At 44.1% G+C, this 21,700-nt stretch overlaps 1 protein-coding gene across 1 annotated transcript in view; it reads right to left on the reverse strand.

Moving 5' to 3' along the window:
* The window catches only part of SDHA (succinate dehydrogenase complex flavoprotein subunit A), a 214,168-nt gene that overhangs the window by 51,849 nt on the left and 140,619 nt on the right, over positions 1-21,700 (reverse strand). Inside the window, exons 11-12 of the mRNA XM_033929796.1 lie at positions 12,437-12,555; positions 2,630-2,741 (exon numbers count right to left, since the gene is read on the reverse strand). Of these exons, the coding sequence (XP_033785687.1) occupies positions 2,630-2,741; positions 12,437-12,555 (231 nt within the window). The remainder of the gene's footprint in view (positions 1-2,629; positions 2,742-12,436; positions 12,556-21,700) is intronic.

Below are 21,700 nucleotides of genomic sequence, written 5' to 3' on the forward strand. Positions count from 1 at the left end.
AGCTTAGACTTCCGTTTGACCATTGTACGGTCCAGGTAAAAAAAAACAAAAAAACAAAACTAACAGCGCTGAGCCTTCATGAATGCTCAACGCCAGCTACTCGCAGCCATCTTATCCAGCACACGCCCCCCTGTCAGGTGTGAACCTGTCTTGTTAGTTATTTAAATTCATGCAGAAATAAATGTCTAGATTGAACCTAATGACTTCATTAACGCATTTCCCTTTTTTAAACCTCTATACCCTTTGAAAGAGGGCAAATATCTAATTATTCCCTTCTAGAATTGGATATTTCTTAAATTTAGTAAAAATATTCTGGCAAAAGTGTCAAACCTTAAAAAAGGAAGTCATATTGAGCATTGGAAAATAATAATAATTAACTAATAAAAATAGTACACATTTAGGGCTCCTTTTACTAAGCTACGATAGTGGTTTTAGCGTGCGCTTAGCGTACACAGAATTGCCGCACACTAGATGCTAATGCCAGCATTGAGCTGGTGTTAGTTTTCCTGTGTAGCATGGGGGATTTGCGCACGCTAATACTCTGCGTGCGCTAAAAACACTGGCGCACCTTAGTAAAAGAGGGGGTTAATTACCCACCACCAAATTTCCCCATTCTGCCGCACCCAGCTACTTTTTCATGCCACCCGGCTGGAAAAAAATTCTGGGGAGAACACTGTAAGGTAATAATATATTTTGAAAAGATTTGAAAAACTCCACTGTGAATCCATCACTTCCCGGAGCGGATCCAGCTCTGAGAGACTTCAAAGCTGTTTGGAGTTCTGTACATTATATAGGCGCCTCAAGTTTTTCCTTTATATGCTGTGGGATTTTCGGCCTATTAATTAAATTTAGAAATTCTCTTTCTTTATTTGAATATAGCTCAGAAGAATATAAAGCCTTATAATAATAAAAAAAATTGCTTTAAAATATCCCCAATGTGGGTATGAATTTTACCTTTTTCATCTTTAATGGCCGCAATCTTTACTTTTCTCTTTTTAGCTTTAAAATAATTAGCCAATAATCTTCCTGCTTTATTTGAATTTCTATAATACAAAGCTTGCTGATAGAACAAATCTTTCCTAGCCAATTGTGAGGAAATATAGGTTAAGGATGATCAGATCATTATCTTCATTTCTTGATGAATCATCATTAAATATTTAAATACACTCGTTAGTCATATCAAAAATTGACTATTGTAATGCCTTGTATAAGAGAATAACCTTAAAAGAAATACGTAGATTACAAATCCTACAAAACACTGCAATAAAAATATTTAACAGAAGAAAAAAATTTGATCAGGTAACTCCCCTCTTAAAGGAAAATCATTGGTTACCTGTAAATCATAGAATTACATATAAAATAGCATTACTTACACATAAAACATTAACGAACACAGCTCCTACATTCAACAAACAGCGCAAACAAGAATCATGCTCCCATCAGGCAGCATACTTGCTGTTGATAAAACCTCTAAAATACTAGGCTGTATACTAGACTTCACACTATCCATGGAACCTCAAGTAGTCCATCTTCGAAAGAAAGCCCTCTTCACCATGAAACAACTAAGACTCATCAGGCCATACTTCCACCAGCATCACTTTGCCATCATAGTCCAGATGATGATTCTATTCCAACTGGATTACTGTAACCACGCCTACCTGGGAATCAACATCACCCTCTCCTACAAAATACAACTCATTCAAAACACTGCAGTAAGACTCAACTTTGGTCTGAAAAAATACGACTCCATCTCAACATACCGCAAACAACTTCACTGGCTACCCATCACAGCTTGTATAAAACTCAAATTTGCTAGCATCATCTACAGCAATTCAGCAGTCCCTCTCATCAAACTTTTAACTGACACATGGCCCAGCTCACACAGAATTCTCAAAAGGATCCAACTGAGCCTCCCCTCGACAAAAAATCTCAAATACAAAAGAATCTTCCAATCCATGTTCACCTTCCTCGGAGTCATAATCTGAACAACCTCAAAGAGACTATAAGAACAGAAACCAACCATACCCAATTCCGAAAGAAACTGAAAACTTCACTCTTTGACAATTAATTCCCCTAATATCTTCTTAAGCATCTGACCCTATTTAACTTGCCCAAGTTTTAAGATTCCTGTCCCTTCTTCGTCCCTCCTCTCCTTCCTTCTACCCTGACCCTTCCCTTCCTTTTCCCCTTCCTTTCCTCAAGTCGCCTAGAGTTTGTATAGGTTTGCGCGACTCACAAATACTAGATTAGATTATAAATTATCTGCCTTCGCACTGTAGCTTTGAAAGCCTTTGTAACCTTTTGGATTAAATGATCCGAAACAAAAAAATAATCAATGTGAACATTTCTTGAGAGAGAACTGATTTCATGGGGTGTCAATTTTTTCAAATAACTGTAAAATATCAGAAAGGCAGGGATGGGAGAAGTTGTTATTTTTAATTTTCAGCCATCATTAAACACAAGACTAAACAGTAACAAGCTAAAAAGAAGAAAAGCACAATTAAATGAATACGCATGCCCCTCCATCCCAAAATCAAAGCATGAAACAGCAAATCTGAAGTCCAGGTAGTTAGAACTGTGTCCGTAAACACGAAAAAAATTTTAAGAGTCAAAGAATATTTTAACGCACCTCTGTCAAATGTCTTCAGGTCTTCCATTGTGTCAAAAATAGAACTGAGTTTCTCGCAACCTTCTTTCAACACAGAACCTGTACGGAATACTGCTGCATGACTTTGCATTGTCTAAAGGGTAGATAAAAATAAATGCCTTAAAATAAATATATGAAAATCACACAAAAATCTGTTGATTTCTTAATGTAACATGGAGAGACAAGAAGCAATTACAACAAACATAACTTGACTAAAGAAGGGGAAAGAGCAAGGGATGTTGGGTAAAAGTGAGAGAAGAAAAGAGACACTGTGGGGCAGATTCTCAAAACTAAAATATACCTTCAACATGCTCACTAAACTGATTCCAGCTGGTTTAGCTTGCAGGTATTTCATTAATGTTAAAATGATCACACCGAGCGATTCTCTATAATCGCTGATTCCCTAACCTCGTTGTGCCACATTTGCAGCCAAAATTTGCCGACAGATTTGAACTGTCATTACTTTACTTTCTGATTAGTGCTGGAACGCTGATTGGCTCAAGCACCGACAAGAAATTAAGACTCGACAGGTCTGTCAGAAAATTCTGCTGTCAAGCAACATTCCCCCACAGCCCTCTGGCAGTTGAAGAGTGATGCCCACTCTCTCCCGTCGCCAAACAATGCCACCTGACAGCTAGAGAGATGCCCACTCCCTTTCGACACCATGCAACATCCCTTCTTGCAGCGGGAGAGATGTCCACTCCATCCCACCACCAAGCAATGTCCCCCCCCTCCAACACCCTCCGGCAGCAGGAGAGATGTCTACTCCCTCCTGCAGCCACGAAACCCCCTCCGACAACCCCTCCCATACCTCCACCAACTCCCCCTTACCTTGTTTACGATGGCTGGCTGGAGGGATGCCTACTCCCTCCAGCCAGCAGGCCCACCTCTTCAAAATGGCAGGCATTCCCCACCCAGGGAAAGGCCTAAGGCTCCGTCCGACTGGCCCAGATTAAGGCCCCTCCTATGAGCTGTCAAACCTTACTTTCCTCAGTGCCTTAGCCAATCAGTGCTCATGCACTGATCGGAAAGTAAGGCTATGACAGCTCAAACCTGTCAGCAAATTTTGGCTGCAGATGTGGCACAACGAGGTTAGGGAATAACTTGGAAAAGACCACGGTAAGCCATTTTGATAATCCACCGATAAAATACATTCAGACTAAACTGCCTGGAACCATTTTAGCAAGCAAGTTAAAAGGCACATTTTAAGTTTTGAGAATCTGCCCCTATAAGAGAGAATTCCTTAAGTATTTTCTGATACTTAAGAGCTTAATCTTGATGCTCTTTGTGAACAATTTGGAGGTTGGTCCATTAACTGTAACATAGTAAATGACAGCACTTTAACTAACCAAACCACAAGCTCCAATTAAATTAGGGTCCTTTTACAAAGGTGCGGTAGCCGTTTTAGTGCGCGCTAAATGCTAACGCATAGCAATGCATCCATAGGATATAATGGACGTGTTGCAACGCATAAGCATTTAGCGCCTGCTAATTTTTAGCGTGCACTAAAATGGCAACCACACCTTAGTAAAAGGACCCCCTAGTTACCACAATATCATACCAAACTCATATCACCACCACCCCATGATGTATGAAGTCTTGTCCTGTCATATCTATTAAGTATTGCCTTGCTTTTTGACCACTATCGTGCTCACCTATATATTGTCCTATGATGATCTAGGACCTGGGAGGTCAGATACATACATATATACCATTAGTTACAAACATTATAAAATTCATAATTAAATTGTCCTTTTTGCTTTGATATTTCTGGGTCATAGACCATAAAGTCCGCCCAGTACTTCCTTAGATCCCAATTTCTAGAGTTACTGTAAAAGCCAACTCAAGCCCATCCAACCATCTCATCACTTGCGAATACATACCACAAAAGTCTGCCCAGCAACGTCCTCATATTCCAAGTTACTGGAGTTCCAATCAATGTCCTCTTTAGCCCACTTGTAGTTGTAATCCAGCCTGGGCATAGCAGAAAGAGATACAAGCAGCCATCCAGTTGGAGATGGTACGCTTAGAGATGGGATGTCCCAACTTGTTTGGATCGAAGGAGACAAAAAGTTGAGAAGCAGTTCTGTGTGGTCTATGTGGGAATATGAGTACAGTGGTACCTCGGTTTACGAGTGCACCGGTTTGCGAGTGTTTTGCAAGACGAGCAAAACATTTGCAAAATCGGTGCCTCGGAAACCGAGCATGGCTTGATTTACGAGCCCCCCCCCCCCCCCCGCAATTCGGCACCCCCCTGCGATCCGGCACCCCCCTGCCTCGAACCGGCACCCCCCGCCACGATCCAACCCCCCCCCCGTCACGATTGGGCACCCCCCCAACACGATCCGACCCCCCCCCCGCCGACACAATTGGGCACCCCCCCGCCACTTCTTACCCTCATCTGGGCACTCTTGAAGATCGGCCCTCGTCTGCTCGGCCTTGAGCATCTGAGCATGCTCAAGGCCCAGCAGACGAGGAGTCCGATCTTCTAGAGTGCCCAGATGAGGGTAAGAAGCGGCGGGGGAGGTGCCCAATTGTGTCGGGGGGGGTCGGATCGTGCCGGGGGGGTGCCCAATCGTGGCGGGGGGGTGTCGGATCGTGGCGGGAGGGGTGCCGGTTTGAGGCAGGGGGGGTGCCGGATCGCAGGGGGGTGCCTTCGAGGGGAGCAATGCCGGTTCTTGGGGGGGGGGGGGGGAAACGCATCAAAGCCAGTTTCCATTATTTCCTATGGGGAAACTCGCTTTGATAAACGAGCATTTTGGATTACGAGCATGCTCCTGGAACGGATTATACTCGTAATCCAAGGTACTACTGTATAAGTATAAGCCTCCTTGAGATCCAGAGAGCATAACCAGTTGTTCTGATCTAGAAGGGGGTAAAGGAATGCCAGGGACAATATGCAAAATTTTGCTTTGACTAAAAATTTGTTGAGAGCCCTGAGATCCAGAATGGGTCGCAGATCGCCCGTCTTCTTCGGAACTAGGAAGTAATGGGAGTAAAACTCCCTGTTCTGCTGTTCCAAAGGAACTGATTCGATGGCATGGAGATGAAGCAGAGCTTGAGCTTCCTGAAGAAGAAGGGAGGTCTAGGATGGACTGGAAGGATACTCTCTTGGAGGAAGCTCTGGTGGAACCTGAGTGAAAAGAAGAGAGTAGAGTATTCTTCCCTGATGATTGACAGCACCCAGACTCTGCTCCTTGTATGGAGTGTGAGGATTTCTGTCAAGGCACTCGCAAAGAATCTACTCCTTGCATAGAGTGTGTAGATGCCAGACCAGACACTCGCAAAGACTCTGCTTCTTGCATAGAGTGTAAAGGTTCATCTCGAGCATAGGCAGAGGCTCGACCTCGCGGGAGACTGCTAATTGCCCAGGCTGGATTAGAGAAGTCAGCGTGGCCCCAAATTTGCTCAGTAACTGAACAAACTGCTGCTCTAACATGGTCTGGAGAGAAGCCGGCAAAGATAGATCCGCGTCTGAAACCGGACCACTTGCTGAGGCTATAGGCTCCAAGGTGGCAGTGGAGATGTGCTTTGACTTAGAAGTCTTGAAAAGCTTGAGGACCACCGCAGGAACCTTCTGCTTAGGTATCTGACCTGAGGGAAGCTCAGGAGAAGAGACAACAGGTTTACTCGAGGTCAGAGATGTCCCAAACGAGGAAGGTCTGATGAGGCTCGAGGTCGGAGTCGTGGAAGCAGGAGGACCCTTGGCAGAAGATGGGACCGAGGCAGCACTTAAGGTTGAAGGTGTGACTGAAGAGTCCATCCCGAAAAGTTTCTCCACTAAAATCTGATGACGTTTAAGGGCTCGAGGTTGAAGCGCTCGCACGACTTAGGATTATGTTCAGGCCCGAGGCACTTGAGGCACCAACGGTGTGGGTCCGTGAGGGAAATCGCTCGCTGGCACTGACTACACTCCTTGAAGCCCATTGCTGGCCGGGACATAGGAGGGAAAATAGCTGCAGCAAAGTCGAAGCACGCAGGCTGTGGCAGAGCGGCGTGCCCCGCCAGTTGAACGAAGAAAAAAATAAAGTCTCTCTTTTTTTTTTTTTAAACTGAAATAACAAACACTTTTATTAAAAAAAAAAACTGAAATAAAGTAACAGCGATTAGCGACGAAAAGAACACAAACCACAGCGCGAGAAGGCATGAAGTAACGAAGTTTAGCGCAGAGTGTCAAAGGCGGACTTCTTGGCTCTGCGGAAAATTGAGAACTGAAGAAACTCGCCCAGCGCTGGGTGGGAAGGCACTTGCACATGCGCAGTGCGGCTGACTCGAAACTTCTACGTTTCTACATGCAAGTCTGCTTGCGAGGCTGTCCGCATCCGGGCTCCGTGGATGATGTCACCCATATGTGAGAATAGGCTGCCTGCTTGTCCTGGGATAATGCCATATACAGTAAACAGACCATGCAAGTCTGCCCAGTATTGGCCTTAGCTCTTCAATATATACCATTCATTTTCTAATTAGAGATCTTATGTGTTTATCCCATGCTTTTCTTGAATTCCATCACCATTCTCCTTTCCACCACCTCCCTCAGGAGGGCATTCTAGGCATCCACTACTGTGTAAAAGAATTCCCTAACATTACGCCCTAAGTCTACCTCCTCGAAACCTCAATTTATGCCCTCTGGTTTTACCATTTTCCTTTCTCTGGAAAAGATTTGGTCCTAAATTAATACCTTTCAAAGTATTTAAATGTTTGTATCTCCCTTGTCCCTCCTCTCCTCCAGAGTATACATATTCAGTCTCTTCTTGTACTTTTTTTTTGTGCAGACCCCCTTCCAGAGGACTGCTTCAAATCTTCTTATATCCTTTGCCTGCCTCCAAAACTGAGCACAACACTCCAAGTGAAGCTTCACCAATGACCTATACAGGGGCATCAATGCCTCCCTTTTCGGGCTGGTTACTCCTCTTTCTCTACACAGTGTCTACAGTGTCCACCCTGTAGACACTATGTCTACACTGTGTCTACAGGGTGTCCAACCTGCGGCCCAGTGAAGTATTTTGTGCAGCCCCGGTCGAAGATGATGCAGTGTTTTCCTCTGCTGCCCCCGGGTGTTTACTGTCTTGCTGCAGAGTTTACACGTTTGTGCAGCCCCAGAAACATTTTTTTCGACCAATGCGGCCCAGTGAAGCCAAAAGGTTGAACACTCCTGCTCTACAGCCTAGCATCCTTCTGGCTATAGCCACTGTCTTATCACACTGTTTCATTGCCTTCAGATATCATCCCATGGTTCTTCTCCCCATCTGTATACATTAGCCTCTCACTTCTCAGAACAATTACTTCCTTGGATTTCTACTCCCCAAATATTTCACACTGCACTGAATTTTAGTTGCCAGATGTTAGACCATTCTTCTAACTTTTGCAGATCTTTTTTCATGTTTTCCACTCTCTCCGGGGTATCCACTCTGTTACAAATCTTGGTATCATCTGTAAAAAGGCAAACCTTACCTTCTAACACTTCGGCAATGTTGCTCACAAACATATTGAACAGAATCAGTCCTAGCACTGATCCTTGAGGCATTCCACTAGTCACCTTTCCCTCCTCCAAGCAAATTCCATTAATCACCACTCTTGGACGTCTTTGTCTGTCAACTAGTTTCTAATCCAATTCACCACTTTGGGCACTAACTTCAGTCCGTCAAGTTTAATCAAGAACCTCCTATGTGGAACCACATCAAAGACTTTGCTGAAATCTAAGTAAAGTACACCTAGCTGCACATCCTCGATCCAATTCTCTGGTCACCAGTCAAAGAACTCAATCAGATTTGTTTGGCACAATTTACCTTTAGTAAAGCCATATTGCTTTGCATCTTGTAATCCATTAGATTCTTAGAAATTCAATATCCTGGATGCGGAGCTTGGCTGCTCAATGGAATGGATGTGTAATCCATTGCTCTTCCTTTCCCTTGACTTTTATAACTACTATACTCATCCTAGAAGTTAATATTATCTAGCAAAAATATTATTTCAATTTTTTTTTTAAATTTAAGATGACATCCAGAAAACAATAAAAATTGGAAACTACCTTTGCAGCAGCAGGAGTGGCAAAAAGGTCTAAAACGGATCCTCCTACTCCCTCTAAGATCCCACTGCCTCAGGAATGTGATGAATAGGAGAATAGCTGATATTTCTGCCCTATAATCTACCACCATCTCTAACTATACTGGGACAGTCAAAACTATCTCCCATAAGAAAATCAAATCAAAGAAAGAGCTACTCTGGTTGTAATTTATCTCATGTGGTGGAGAGGAATCTAAAGGAAAACAAAAGGACCTCTCTCCCCTCTGAGCTGCTCTCTGGTTCATCAGTATCCTGAAGTGCTCTGGCAAACACAGAAATCAAACAGTGAAATCAGTTTCTGCCTGTCTTACACTACTGACAGTATAGTTAGGCCTATGGCATCAAGACACTGAGGATTCCCAGAGCACTGGCAATACTTCATCTCCTGATGCACTAGAAACTGATGACAATGCAGCCAACCTCAACTCAAAATCCACCCCAGCTCTTAGTGTTGAGGCATCTAATTTCAGGCAGGGCATAGGTCTGAGTGTATTATCCTGATCACCAGTGTTCAACATTAGTGCCAAAGTTGTAGCATTGTGCTAAGTGAAGCAGCTCTCCTTTTATACTTCCAATTTATGTATGCGCAGCTCCTCAAAGGCCGCCATCAATAAAGGTATGGTCATCACAATAGGAATGGTCGCAGCCTCCCAAGACATGCCAGGTGTATCAGAACAAGACCATGGGTTGGTGGCACACTGCTGATGTCAGAGGATGAGTGGTTTTCACATCAAGGATGTTCAAAGACAAAGGTAACCTTGATGCTATGCTTTAATGGGGAGCAATAGCTAAATGTCTCAGGCTCTATTCCATGTTCTACATTATGCTCCCATGGCATAGGTGAAAACAGTAGAATCATTTCTCTTTTCTTCTTGGATGACAGCTCCTGTGGGCCCTACAGATGCAGAGAGTGACAAACGCTCTTGATGTTGATGCCCCACAGCAGCCGGTACAGCCCCTGAACCCATGGAGACTGATGTTTCTGATGCTGATTTTGACATACTGGTCTTATCGAAAGGCATTTCCCTACCACGAATCTCACTTTGTATTCTTATATTCACAGATACCAAGGAAAAGGATCATGGTCAAGTCCCAGGCACTATGAATCCACAATGGATATGGTCCTGTTACATTAGAAGCCACCAGGGTTCTCTTTTGGGATGCATCATCCAGAAAAATAGCTGCAGCAAACACAAAACAACCCAGTAGCGACAAACCAGCAAGGGAGCTTGAAACCTAAAAATGGCCTGGTCAAGTGTGAAACTTGAGGAAAAACTAAATTAGCAGGTACTACTACTGATGATTATTTCTAGAATGCTACCAGGATGTACGTAGCGCTGTAGAGTCACGATGGACACAGTCCCTGTTCAAAAGAGCTTACAATCTAAACAGACAAGACAAACAGGATGCCAGGGTGAGAGGTACAGTTAGTGGGGGGAGGGGGTGTTAATCTGCTGGCTAGGGTGGTAAGCAGTGCGGAGTAAGGTTATGGATTGAAGGCTATATCAAAAAGCTGGGTCTTCAGTTTGATTTTAAACAAGGTAAGGGAAAGGGTGTGATGGACAAATTCAGTTTATTCCAGGCATACGGAGCAGCTAGATGAAAGGAATTTAGTCTGGAATTAGCAGTGGAGGAGAAGGGTATAGATAAAAGCAGATTATCTGAGGAACAGAGTTCTTGGGGAGGCATATAAGGAGAGAGAAGAGAGGAAAGATACTGTGGGGCTATGCAAAAACCCATGTAACAGTGATAGCATTTGCAAAACGGTGTATCTGAAACATGCTTAGGTAATATAGTAACATAATAGATGACAGTAGATAAAGACCCAAATGGTCCATCCAGTCTTCCCAACCTGATTCAATTTAATTTTTTTTGTTGTAGCTATTTCTGGGCAAGAACCCATAGATCTGCCCAATACTGTGCTTGGGCTCCAACTGCTGAAGTCTCCATCAAAGCTCACTCCAGCCCATCCACACCCTCCCAGCCATTGAAGCACTCCCCAACCCATCCTCAACCAAAAGGTCATATATAGACACATACCTTGCAAGCCTGCCCAGTGCCGGCTTTAGTTCTTCAATATTTACTATTATCCTCTGTGTTCATCCCACACTTCTTTGAACTCTGTCACCGTTTTCCTTTCCACCACCTTTCTCAAAAGCACATTCCAGGCATCCACCACCCTCCGTAAAGTAGAATTTCCTAACATTGCTCTTGAATCTACTACCCGTCAACCTCAAATTATGTCCTCTGGTTTTACCATTTTCCTTTCTCTGAAAAAGATTTTATTCTACATTAATACCATTCAAATATTTGAATGTCTGAATCATATCTCCCCTGTCCCTCCTTTCTGCTAGGGTATACATATTCAGGGCTTCCAGTCTCTCCTCATACGTCTTCTGGCGCAAACCTCTTATCAATTTCGTCGCCCTCCTCTGGACAGCTTCAAGTCTTCTTACGTCCTTCGCCAGATACAGTCTCCAAAACTGAACACAATACTCCAAGTGGGGCATCAACATCTTCTTTCTTCTACTGGTTACGCCTCTCTTTATAAAGCCCAGCATCCTTCTGGCAGCACTGTTTTTTCACCTTTAGATCTTCGGACGCTATCACTCCAAGGTCCCTCTCCCCATCTGTGCATATCAACCTCTCACCTCCAAGCATATACGGTTCCTTCTGATTATTAATCCCCAAATGCATTAACTCTGCATTTCTTTGCATTGAATTTTAGTTGTCAGATATTAGACCCATTCCTCTAACTTTTGCAGATCCTTTTTCATGTTTTCCACTCCCTCCATGGTGTCTACTCTGTTACAAATCTTGGTATCATCTCCAAAAAGGCAAACTTTTCCTTCTAACCCTTCAGCAATGTCACTCACAAACATATTGAACAGGATCGGCCCCAGCACCAAACCCTGAGGGACTCCGCTACTCACTTTTCCTTCCTCCGAGCAATTTCCATTAACCACCACCCTCTGGCGTCTGTCCGACAGCCAGTTTCTAATCCAGTTCAACACTTTGGGTCCTAACTTCAGCCCTTCAAGTTTGTTCAAGAGCCATCTATGAAGAACCGTATCAAAGGCTTTGCTGAAATCTAAGTAAATTAGATCTAGCATATGTCCTCGATCCAGTTCTTTGGTCACCCAATCAAAAAATTAAATGAGGTTCGTTTGGCAAGATTTACCTTTTGCAAAACCATGTTGCCTTGGATCCTGTAAACCTATTAGATTCTAGGAAGTTCTAGGTGCTATGCAAGCCTTAACAAAGAAAATTGATCAGCTCTAATGAAAAGTTTAGACAGAAAGGATTCTGTGCAACAATGGCAAGTGGAAAAAGCACATATGCTTGGCGAGTCTGCCCAAAGGCTTTGGGAAAAAATTACTGGGGGGGGGGTACCGATTCCCATTCAAGGCTCTATTGGTGATGTGACTTGCAGGCGAACATTAAATGGTCCTGCTTATCCTCAGAGAATGTCAAGAAGAATGGAAGATGGACTCAATTAGATTTAGGGCTATGAGAGGTGAAATACATGCAGACGAGGAAATAAGATAGTGATGTACAAAAAAAAAAAAAAATTGAAAGGAAGTGATTATGGCAGGCAACAACATAAAAGTGATAGCACCATGAAGTATGCTAGCATGTCTCTTCATCAATTACAGAAACACATTAGTAGAAATATATCTAAAATGACAATACTGTAACTTTATATTTTGTAGTTTGGCTTCTTACCTTCTGCATATTAATCCTCAGTTCTGATGTTCTCGTGCTTCCATTTGCAAAGCGCAATTTATCAAGATTTGCAACAGATTCTTCACCAGCATTGGAAATAATTGATGGAACAAGGTCTCCTAAGATTAAGAATACATATTTGGGTTTGTTTGTTTTTTTACACTAAAACTCCATCACTGTACTAAATAACGTTTCAGGATATTTCATAAGTGGCAATTTGTTGTACTAGAAAACATCATTTTAATATGGGGGTTAGATAAGATTTATTAAAAACTATTAAGAAATAATTAACACAAGGCAGCATGCAACAGGTATAGATTAACTATTAAGTTTGCTAATACAATGTTACATAGAAACATAGAAATAGACGGCAGATAAGGGCCCATCCAGTCTGCCCACCCCAATGACCCTCCCTATCTATCTCTGCGAATAGATCCCACATGTCTATCCCATTTGGCCTTAAAATCTGGCATGCTGCTGGCCTCAATGACCTGAAGTGGAAGACTGTTCCAGCGATCAACCACCCTTTCAGTGAAGAAGAACTTCCTAGTGTCACCGTGCAGTCTCCCGCCCCTGATTTTCCACGGATGCCCCCTTGTTGCCGCAGGACCCTTGAAAAAGAAGATATCTTCTTCTACCTCGATGCGGCCTGTGAGATACTTGAATGTCTCGATCATATCTCCCCTCTCTCTACGTTCCTCGAGTGAGTAGAGCTGTAACTTCCCTAACCGCTCCTCGTATGGGAGATCCTTGAGTCCCGAGACCATCCGGGTGGCCATTCTCTGGACTGATTCCAGTCTCAGCACATCCTTACGGTAATGCAGCCTCCAGAATTGCACACAGTACTCCAGGTGTGGTCTCACCATAGATCTATACAATGGCATAATGACTTCAGGTTTACGGCTGACGAAACTCCTGCATATGCAACCTATGATTTGCCTTGCTTTGGATGAAGCTTGCTCCACTTGATTTGCAGTCTTCATGCTTTCACTGACAATCACCCCTAAGTCTCTTTCTGCTTCAGTTCTTGTCAGGATCTTGCCATTTAGGGTGTAAGTCTTGCATGGATTTTGGCTTCCCAGGTGCATGACTTTGTATTTTTTGGCATTGAAACTGAGTTGCCAGGACCTAGACCAGCGCTCCAGTAGAAGTAGGTCATGCATCATGTCGTCTGCCATTGAATTTTTGTCTGTTGTGCTTTTGCTCACTACATTGCTTAGTTTGGCATCATTGGCGAATAATGTTATTTTACCTCGGAGCCCTTCTGCCAAGTCTCTTATATAGATGTTGAACAGGATCGGGCCCAGGACGGAGCCCTGTGGCACTCCACTTATCACCTCTGACATTTCGGAGGGGGTGCTGTTCACCACTACCCTCTGAAGCCTACCTCCAAGCCAATTCCCAATCCATTTGGTCAATGTGTCGCCCAATCCTAAAGAACTCATCTTGCTCAGCAACCTGTGGTGTGGTACGCTATCAAATGCTTTCCTGAAGTCCAGGTAAATGATGTCCAGGGACTCCCCAACATCCAGCTTTCTCGTCACCCAGTCAAAGAAGCTGATCAGGTTGGATTGGCAGGATCTCCCCTTAGTAAATCCATGTTGGATCAAATAACCAAAATATCATTACATTACATTAGTGATTTCTATTCCGCTTGTGCCTTGTTTCCAGGAGCATTACAGTACAAAGTAGCATATTACAATTGTTAGTCTGGACATTTCCAGGAGAGTTATAAAGTAAAGAGTAAGTATATATATAATAGGTTGCTGTGATGAATAATAAAACAATTGGGATTCAGTTGTGATTTGTACAATGTTGAAGGTGTTGCTGTGGTGGTGGTGGTGGTGTTCATGAGAGTATTTTCTAGAGCTATAGCGAGGTTAAAATGATGGGAAGTGTTTTTTGAAGAGATGAGTTTTGATTTCATAACAAGGCAAGGTAAATTTGGAAAGAAGCAAATTAAACCTTAGTAATATAGCATTATGATAAGTGTCAATGTGCATATTAACACAGCTAAATGGAACATTTATAAATGGTTATTATACTTACTAGTCTTTAAGCCCGTTACATTAACGGGTGCTAGAACATATGTGTGTGTGTCTGTCTTTATTTCTCTCTCTCTCCTTAGCCGCTTTTTTCATTCTGCCTTTCTTTTTCCTTGGCTGTCCATCACCACCCCATGCCTGCTCCCCCTGTCCATTTTCCCTTCCTTTTACCTCCCCTGTGTCCACCACCACCCCTTAACTGCTCTCCTTATGCAGCAGCAGCCCTTCTCCCTTTGTTTTACCTCCCCCCTGTCCAGCAGCACCTCTTTCCTTCTCCCCCTGTCCAACATTAGTCCTCCGTTCCTTTTTCTTCAACCCCCCTGTCCATCAGCATCTCTTTCGTTCTCCCCCTGTCCAACGGGTGCTAGAGTAGACGACTTTTTTTTTCCTTTCTCTCTCTGTGCTTGGATGCTGTCTGTCTGTCATTTTTTCTGTCTGTGTCCCTGCCTTGCGCCCTGCCTGCCTGTATTTCTCCATTGCGCCATGCCTGCCTATCTCTCTGTGGCCCCCTTCTCTTCCCCGCCATGATTGGTGTGTGCCCCCAGCACACCCTTCCCCCCAAAGCAGCCCCGTTTCCCAATGCCCCTGCCCCCTTTTGTGCCATGCCTGCCTGCTCCGTGGCCCCCTTCTGTTTGCCCCCTATGATTGCTGTCTGGCCCAGCAAACCCCTCACCCCAAAGCAGCCCCCTTTCCCTCTCCCCTTGTTGAGCCATGCCTGCCTGCTCCGTGATCCCCTGCCCATGATTGCTGTGTGCCCCCAGCACACCCCTACCCCCAAAGCAGCCCCTTTCCCTCTCCCTCTGCTTGCCTGCCATGCCTGCCTGCTCCCTGTGCATCAGCATCAGCATTTCCCTCCCCCTCACCTGTTCCTTCGTAGCAGCATGCACATAAAACGACTCCCTTAGTTCTTTGCTGGATTTTGTTTTAAGTTTAAAGATGCCGACGCGGCTCCTCTCACGATCCCGCCTGCGTCGGAAGCCTTCTCTGACACAGGCTGGAATCGTGAGAGGAGCCACGGCGGCAGCTTTAAACTTAAAAAAAAATCCAGCAAAGAACTAAGGGAGCCGTTTTCAAAGCCGCCGCCGCAGCTCCTCTCATGAGCTGCACTTATATTATATTGGAAGATGAGAGAGGAGTCGCGGCGACGGCGGCAGATTTCAAATTAAAATAACTTAGGCGGCCAGGGAGTTTAAGGGACAGGATTGTAGAGCTGGAGCAAGTCCGTCCTGGGCCCGCTTATGCCCTCCGCCGACAGCCGGATCCCTCGAAGCCCTCCTTCCCCCCACCCCCTTTCCCTTCCCGCGGTCCATCTGGCTGCATTCCCTGTGCAGCAGCATTAGCGTTTCCTCTACCCCCCCCCCCTTTCCCTTCCCGCGGTCAGGACTACAAACGTGGTGATTACAGCAGCGCTTGCATCAGTCTCCACACGCTGCTTCGGGTCCTTCTACTGCCCTGATTTACTAATCATCAGAGACGCGGCAGAGCAAATCAGGGCAGTAGAAGGGCCCGAAGCAGCGTGTGAAGACTGATGCACATGCTGCTGGAATCGCCATTAGGGCCCGCGGGAAGAGAAGGGGGTGGGCGGCAAAGGAGGAACGGAGATCGTCGTACGGCTGCAGTCCGGCTTGTGGAGGCGATCGGGTGGTGACGTATTCGCGCGCATGCGCACTCCTTCGGCCACAGACCTACAGCGCACGGAACACGCAAATAGAAGTGCGCATGCGCGAGTTAGCCTTTTATTATATAGGATGTCATCAGCACAATACAGATAAAATACCTCATCAAGCAAGACATTACTTTTTTTATATCACTATAAATGTTGTAGTTCCATCACCTCCATCTCCGATTTCCCCTATTACTGCTATGTCGCACTGAATGGTTTCTGATCTTTAAACAAAATGTAATATTAGACAAAGAGAGCCCAAGTAAAAATAACAGTTTTTAAATTACTACTTCATTTAAGTCACAAAGTTACCTAATATCTGTATCACTTCCCCTCCCCGGATGTGTGGGTGAAAAAACAACGAAAATAAAGATAAAGGACAACTATAGCAAATCTACAAAAGACGTCAATGGACCCCAAACTAATTTGAATATCTTATTATGCCCCAGCATGTCAGCATTTATTTTCTCATATTTATAAGTTAAACATAAGCTCGCCCACCAAAAAGGAAAACTAAGGTGACCCCAATTCTTCCAATTGCGAGTAATCATTTGCATAGCTATCCCGGTCATAATAAGAAAAAGCCAGCATTTATAGCGGTCCATGGGGGGCTTAATATGCAATAACGTTCCGCATATAACTACCTCATACGTCAATGGAATTGATGCCTCCAGTATGGTATTAATCTGTCCCCATATTGACTTCCAAAAGTTAAGTATCAAAGGACAATAGAACAGCAGATGATCCAGTGTCCCTACATCAAGATGACAGTGCCAGCATCTGTTAGATTTAGAACTGTCTAATTTTTGTAAACAGGGGTCCAGAAACTTCTATGTAACACACACAAAAAAAACATGTTTTGTCTCATAGATACTGATGCTGTACATCTCATCCTCCAAGTCCAAATAAGTGGCCATTGAGATGCAGAATATGCTGCTTTATCTCAATGCTACAAATGTCCCCAAGACTAGTTTTTGGCTTTTTATTCAGGAATTCAGATATTATTTTATACCAACGGGTGGCCTTATGTTCTAGCAAATCTGTCTGGAAGCACAGGACCTGCATGATATAATGATTTTTTAATTTTCGCCAATCAGGGAACCCTTTCTGAATGGCTTGCTTCAACTGCAACCACTTATAAATTTGAGACTTTGAAATACCAAAAGATTGTTGCAGTAGTGAAAAAAAAAAAAAAAAAAAATCAAGCATTTTCCCATTTGATATAACATCTTCTAGTGTATGGATGCTTGCCTGCATCCAGTGCTTCCAGGCGATCTTAGACTCGCCAATTTGAATCTTGGAGTTTAACCATAAGGATTGACACGTATCAACAAAGGATCCAAGAGGAACATAAGAACATAAGAAACGCCTTCACCGGATCAGACCGAGGTCCATCTAGTCCGGTGCTCCGCACACGCGGCGGCCCATTTAGGTACTCCTTTTTGGAGACCCAACATTACCGTTTCCCTCAATATGATATGCAAGAAGGTGTGCATCCAACCTGCGCTTGAATCCCAGTACAGTAGTCTCCGCCACAACCTCCTCCGGGAGTGCATTCCAAGCACCCACCACTCGCTGTGTGAAACAAAACTTCCCGACATTTGTCCTGAACCTGCTGCCACTCAGTTTCAGGCTATGACCTCTTGTCCGTGTCACATCAGAAAATGTTAGCAATGCTGCTTCTTGGTCTACTATATCAAATCCTTTTAATATTTTAAAAGTCTCTATCAAATCCCCTCTCAGTCTTCTCTTCTCGAGGGTAAACAATCCCAGTTTCCTGAGTCGTTCTTTATAGCTCAAATGCTCCATTCCTTTGACAAGTTTCGTGGCTCGCCTCTGCACTTTCTCCAACAGAGTTATATCCCTCTTGAGGTATGGAGACCAGTGTCGGACACAATATTCTAAGTGCGGTCTGACCATTGTTTTATAAAGTGGCATTATGACAACTTCCGATCTACTTGTGATCCCCTTCTTAATTACGCCTAACATCCTGTTTGCTTTCTTCGCCGCCGCCGCACATTGTACCGATGGCTTTAAGGTACTGTCAATCAGTACCCCCAAATCCCTTTCTTGTTCGCATTTTGCTAATGTCACCCCCAACATCTTATACTCGTGTTCTTTGTTTTTCCGTCCTAGATGCATCACCTTACATTTGTTTATGTTAAAGTTCATCTGCCAAGAATCGGCGTGGCTCAATGTAGAGGTGAAAGAAGCGAACAGAGACAAGAAAACCTTGTTTAAGGAATGGAAAAGGTAAAAAACGGACGAAAACTGGAATAAGCACAAACAACATCAACACAGGTGCCATAAGGTGGTAAAAGGAGCCAAAAGAGACTACAAGGAAAAAATAGCCAAGGAGGCAAAAAACTTCAAGCCATTCTTTCGATACATTAAGGGGAAACGACTCGCGAAGGAAGCGGTGGGGCCGTTGGATGACCATAGAATAAAGGGAGTACTAAAGGAAGATAAAAGAAATCGCTGAACAACTGAACACATTTTTGCGTCTGTATTTACCGAAGAGGATATACGCAACATACCGGAACCCATCAGGCTCTATGCTGGAACGAAGACGGGAAACTGACAGGGCTGACAGTCAGTCTGGAAGAAGTATACAGACAGATTGATAGGCTAAAGAGCGACAAATCCCCGGGACCGAATGGCATCCATCCAAGGGTCATCAAGGAAAGGGACTAAAGCTGAATTGCATCAACTAATAGCCAACCTGTCAATCAAATCAGGGAAGATTCTGGAAGACTGGAAGGTGGCAAATGTTACGCCGATCTTCAAAAAGGATTCGAGGGGAGATCCGGGAAACTACAGACCGGTGAGTCTGACCTCGGTACCGGAAAAGACGGAAGAGGTGCTGATAAAGGACCGCATTATTGATCACCTTGACGGACACGGTCTGATGAGGACCAGCCAGCACGGCTTCAGCAAAGGCAGATCTTGTCTGACAAACTTGCTGCACTTCTTTGAGGGGGTAAACAGGGGGATAGACAAGGACGATCCAGTCGACATTGTTTATCTAGATTTTCAGAAGGCGTTCGACAAGGTTCCACATGAACGACTACTTCAGAAGATTGCGAGTCATGGAATCGAGGGTGAAATACTCACGTGGATCAAAAACTGGCTGGAGCATAGAAAACAGAGAGTGTGGGGATAAATGGACAATACTCGGACTGGAAGAGCGTCACCAGTGGGGTGCCGCAGGGCTCGGTGCTTGGACCTGTGCTCTTCAATATCTTTATAAATGATCTGGAAATTGGTATGACGAGCAAGGTGATTAAATTTGCGGACAATACTAAGCTATTCAGAGTAATGAAGACGCAGGAGGATTGCGATGATCTGCAACGTGACATATACATGCTTGAGAAATGGGCTGCAACATGCAAATGAAGTTCAACGTGGATAAGTGTAAGGTGATGCATGTCGGTAACAAAAATCTCATGCACGAATACAGGATGTCCAGGGCTGTTCTTGGAGACCTCCCAGGAAAGAGATTTGGGAGTTCTGATCGACATGTCAATGAAGCAGTCTATGCAATGTGTGGCGGCGGCGAAAAGGGCGAACAGAATGCTAGGAATGATTAAAAAGGGGATCACGAACAGATCGGAGAGTGTTATCATGGCACTGTACCGGGCCATGGTGCGCCCTCATCTGGAATACTGTGTCCAGCACTGGTCGCCATACACGAAGAAGGACACGGTACTACTCGAAAGGGTCCAGATAAGAGCAAGTAAAATGGTTAAGGGGCTGGAGGAGTTGCCGTACAGTGAGAGATTGAAGAAACTGGGCCTCTTCTCCCTTGAAAAGAGGAGACTGAGAGGGGACTTGATCGAAACGTTCAAAATACTGAAGGGAATAGACTTAGTAGATAAAGACAGACTGTTCACCCTTTCCAAGGTAGGGAGAACGAGAGGGCACTCTCTAAAGTTGAAAGGGGATAGATTCCGTACAAACATAAGGATATTCTTCTTCACCCAGAGTGTGGTGGAAAACTGGAACGCTCTTCTGGAATCTGTTATAGGGGAAAACACACTTCAGGGTTTCAAAACAAAGTTGGACAAGTTCTTGCAAAACTGGATATACACAGGTGAGGCTGGACTCGTTTAGAGCACTGGTTTTTGACCTGAGGGCCACCGCGTGAGCAGACTACTGGGCATGATGGACCACTGGTCTGACCCAGCAGTGGCAATTCTTATGTTCTTAATTTCTCTACTGGAATTTCTGTTAAATTATTAATGAATTTCAAGGTTTTCCAAGTGTCAAATATAATACTATTGTCCTTAACAAAACTAGGTAACTTGATAGAGTGGCAAATTAGGTCCCCATCATGGCTGTCTCATGTGTTGACTAAGTACATCCAATCAGGAAGATGTTCCATGAGCTCAGGAAGGACCCAATACATACCTGACGCAGTATATAGGCTTGATGATACCTATAAAAGTTTGGGAAGTTTACCCCATCCGCCGTAATTAGTTTTTGTAAAGATACTAAAGCAATTCTAGCTGTTTTACCTAGCCAAACAAACTTGGTAAGAATGCTATTCAACTTCTTGTAAAAGGACCCCTGAAAATAAACTGGTAACAAACCCATTTGGTAACAAACCACAGGCAAAATCATCATCTTAACCGTTTGGTCTCTCCCTCACCAAGACAGATGTAGTGGGTTCCATTGCTCACACATTTCTGAGACCTTTAGCAATAAGGATTTTACATTTACTTTCATCATCTCTTCCAACATTTTTTGAATCCAAATACCTATATATTTTATACCCTCTTCTTTCCAAAGAAAAGGGAATTTGTCAAATAATCCTTTTGGACAGTGTACGTTTAGCGGAAGAACCTCCAATTTATTTTATATCCTGAAAATTTTCCAAATCGGTCAATCAGATCCAGTAAATGCGGAATGGTAGATTCAGGATTCCTCAAATGAAGCAAAATATCATCTGCATAAGCAGAGACCTTATATTTCTGACCTGCATAAGGAATAACCTGTATTTCCTCTGCCTGTTGAACAGCCAACTGCAAGGGTTCCAGAACAATATCAAATAGCAAAGGAGATAATGGACACCCTTGTCAACTCTTATTTCTTATGCTTCTCCCCAGGCCCTGAGATCCGCTGATCTTAACCTACTGACTGTTCCGTCTCTCAAAGATCTTTTCTACACTCAAAACTATCTTTTCTTTCACAGCCCCCCCTCCGGAACGCAATGCCATCTCATCTTCGATCTACACCCTCCCAGCCATTGAAGCCCTCCCCAGCCCATTCTCCACCAAATGACCATATACAGACACAGACCGTGCAAGTCTGCCCAGTACTGGCCTTAGTTCAATTTTTAATATTTATTTTCTGATTCTAGATCCTCTGTGTTCATCCCACGCTTCTTTGAACTCAGTCACAGATTTACTCTCCACCACCTCTCTCGGGAGCGCATTCCAGGCATCCACTACCCTCTCCGTAAAGTAGAATTTCCTAGATTCAAAGACGTTAGGAAATTCTACTTTACGGAGAGGGTCAGTGTTCTCCCCAGAAATTTTTTCTAGCCGGATGGCA

The sequence above is a fragment of the Geotrypetes seraphini genome, chromosome 2 (genome assembly GCF_902459505.1).
Source record: "Geotrypetes seraphini chromosome 2, aGeoSer1.1, whole genome shotgun sequence".
Classification (NCBI taxonomy): domain Eukaryota; kingdom Metazoa; phylum Chordata; class Amphibia; order Gymnophiona; family Dermophiidae; genus Geotrypetes; species Geotrypetes seraphini.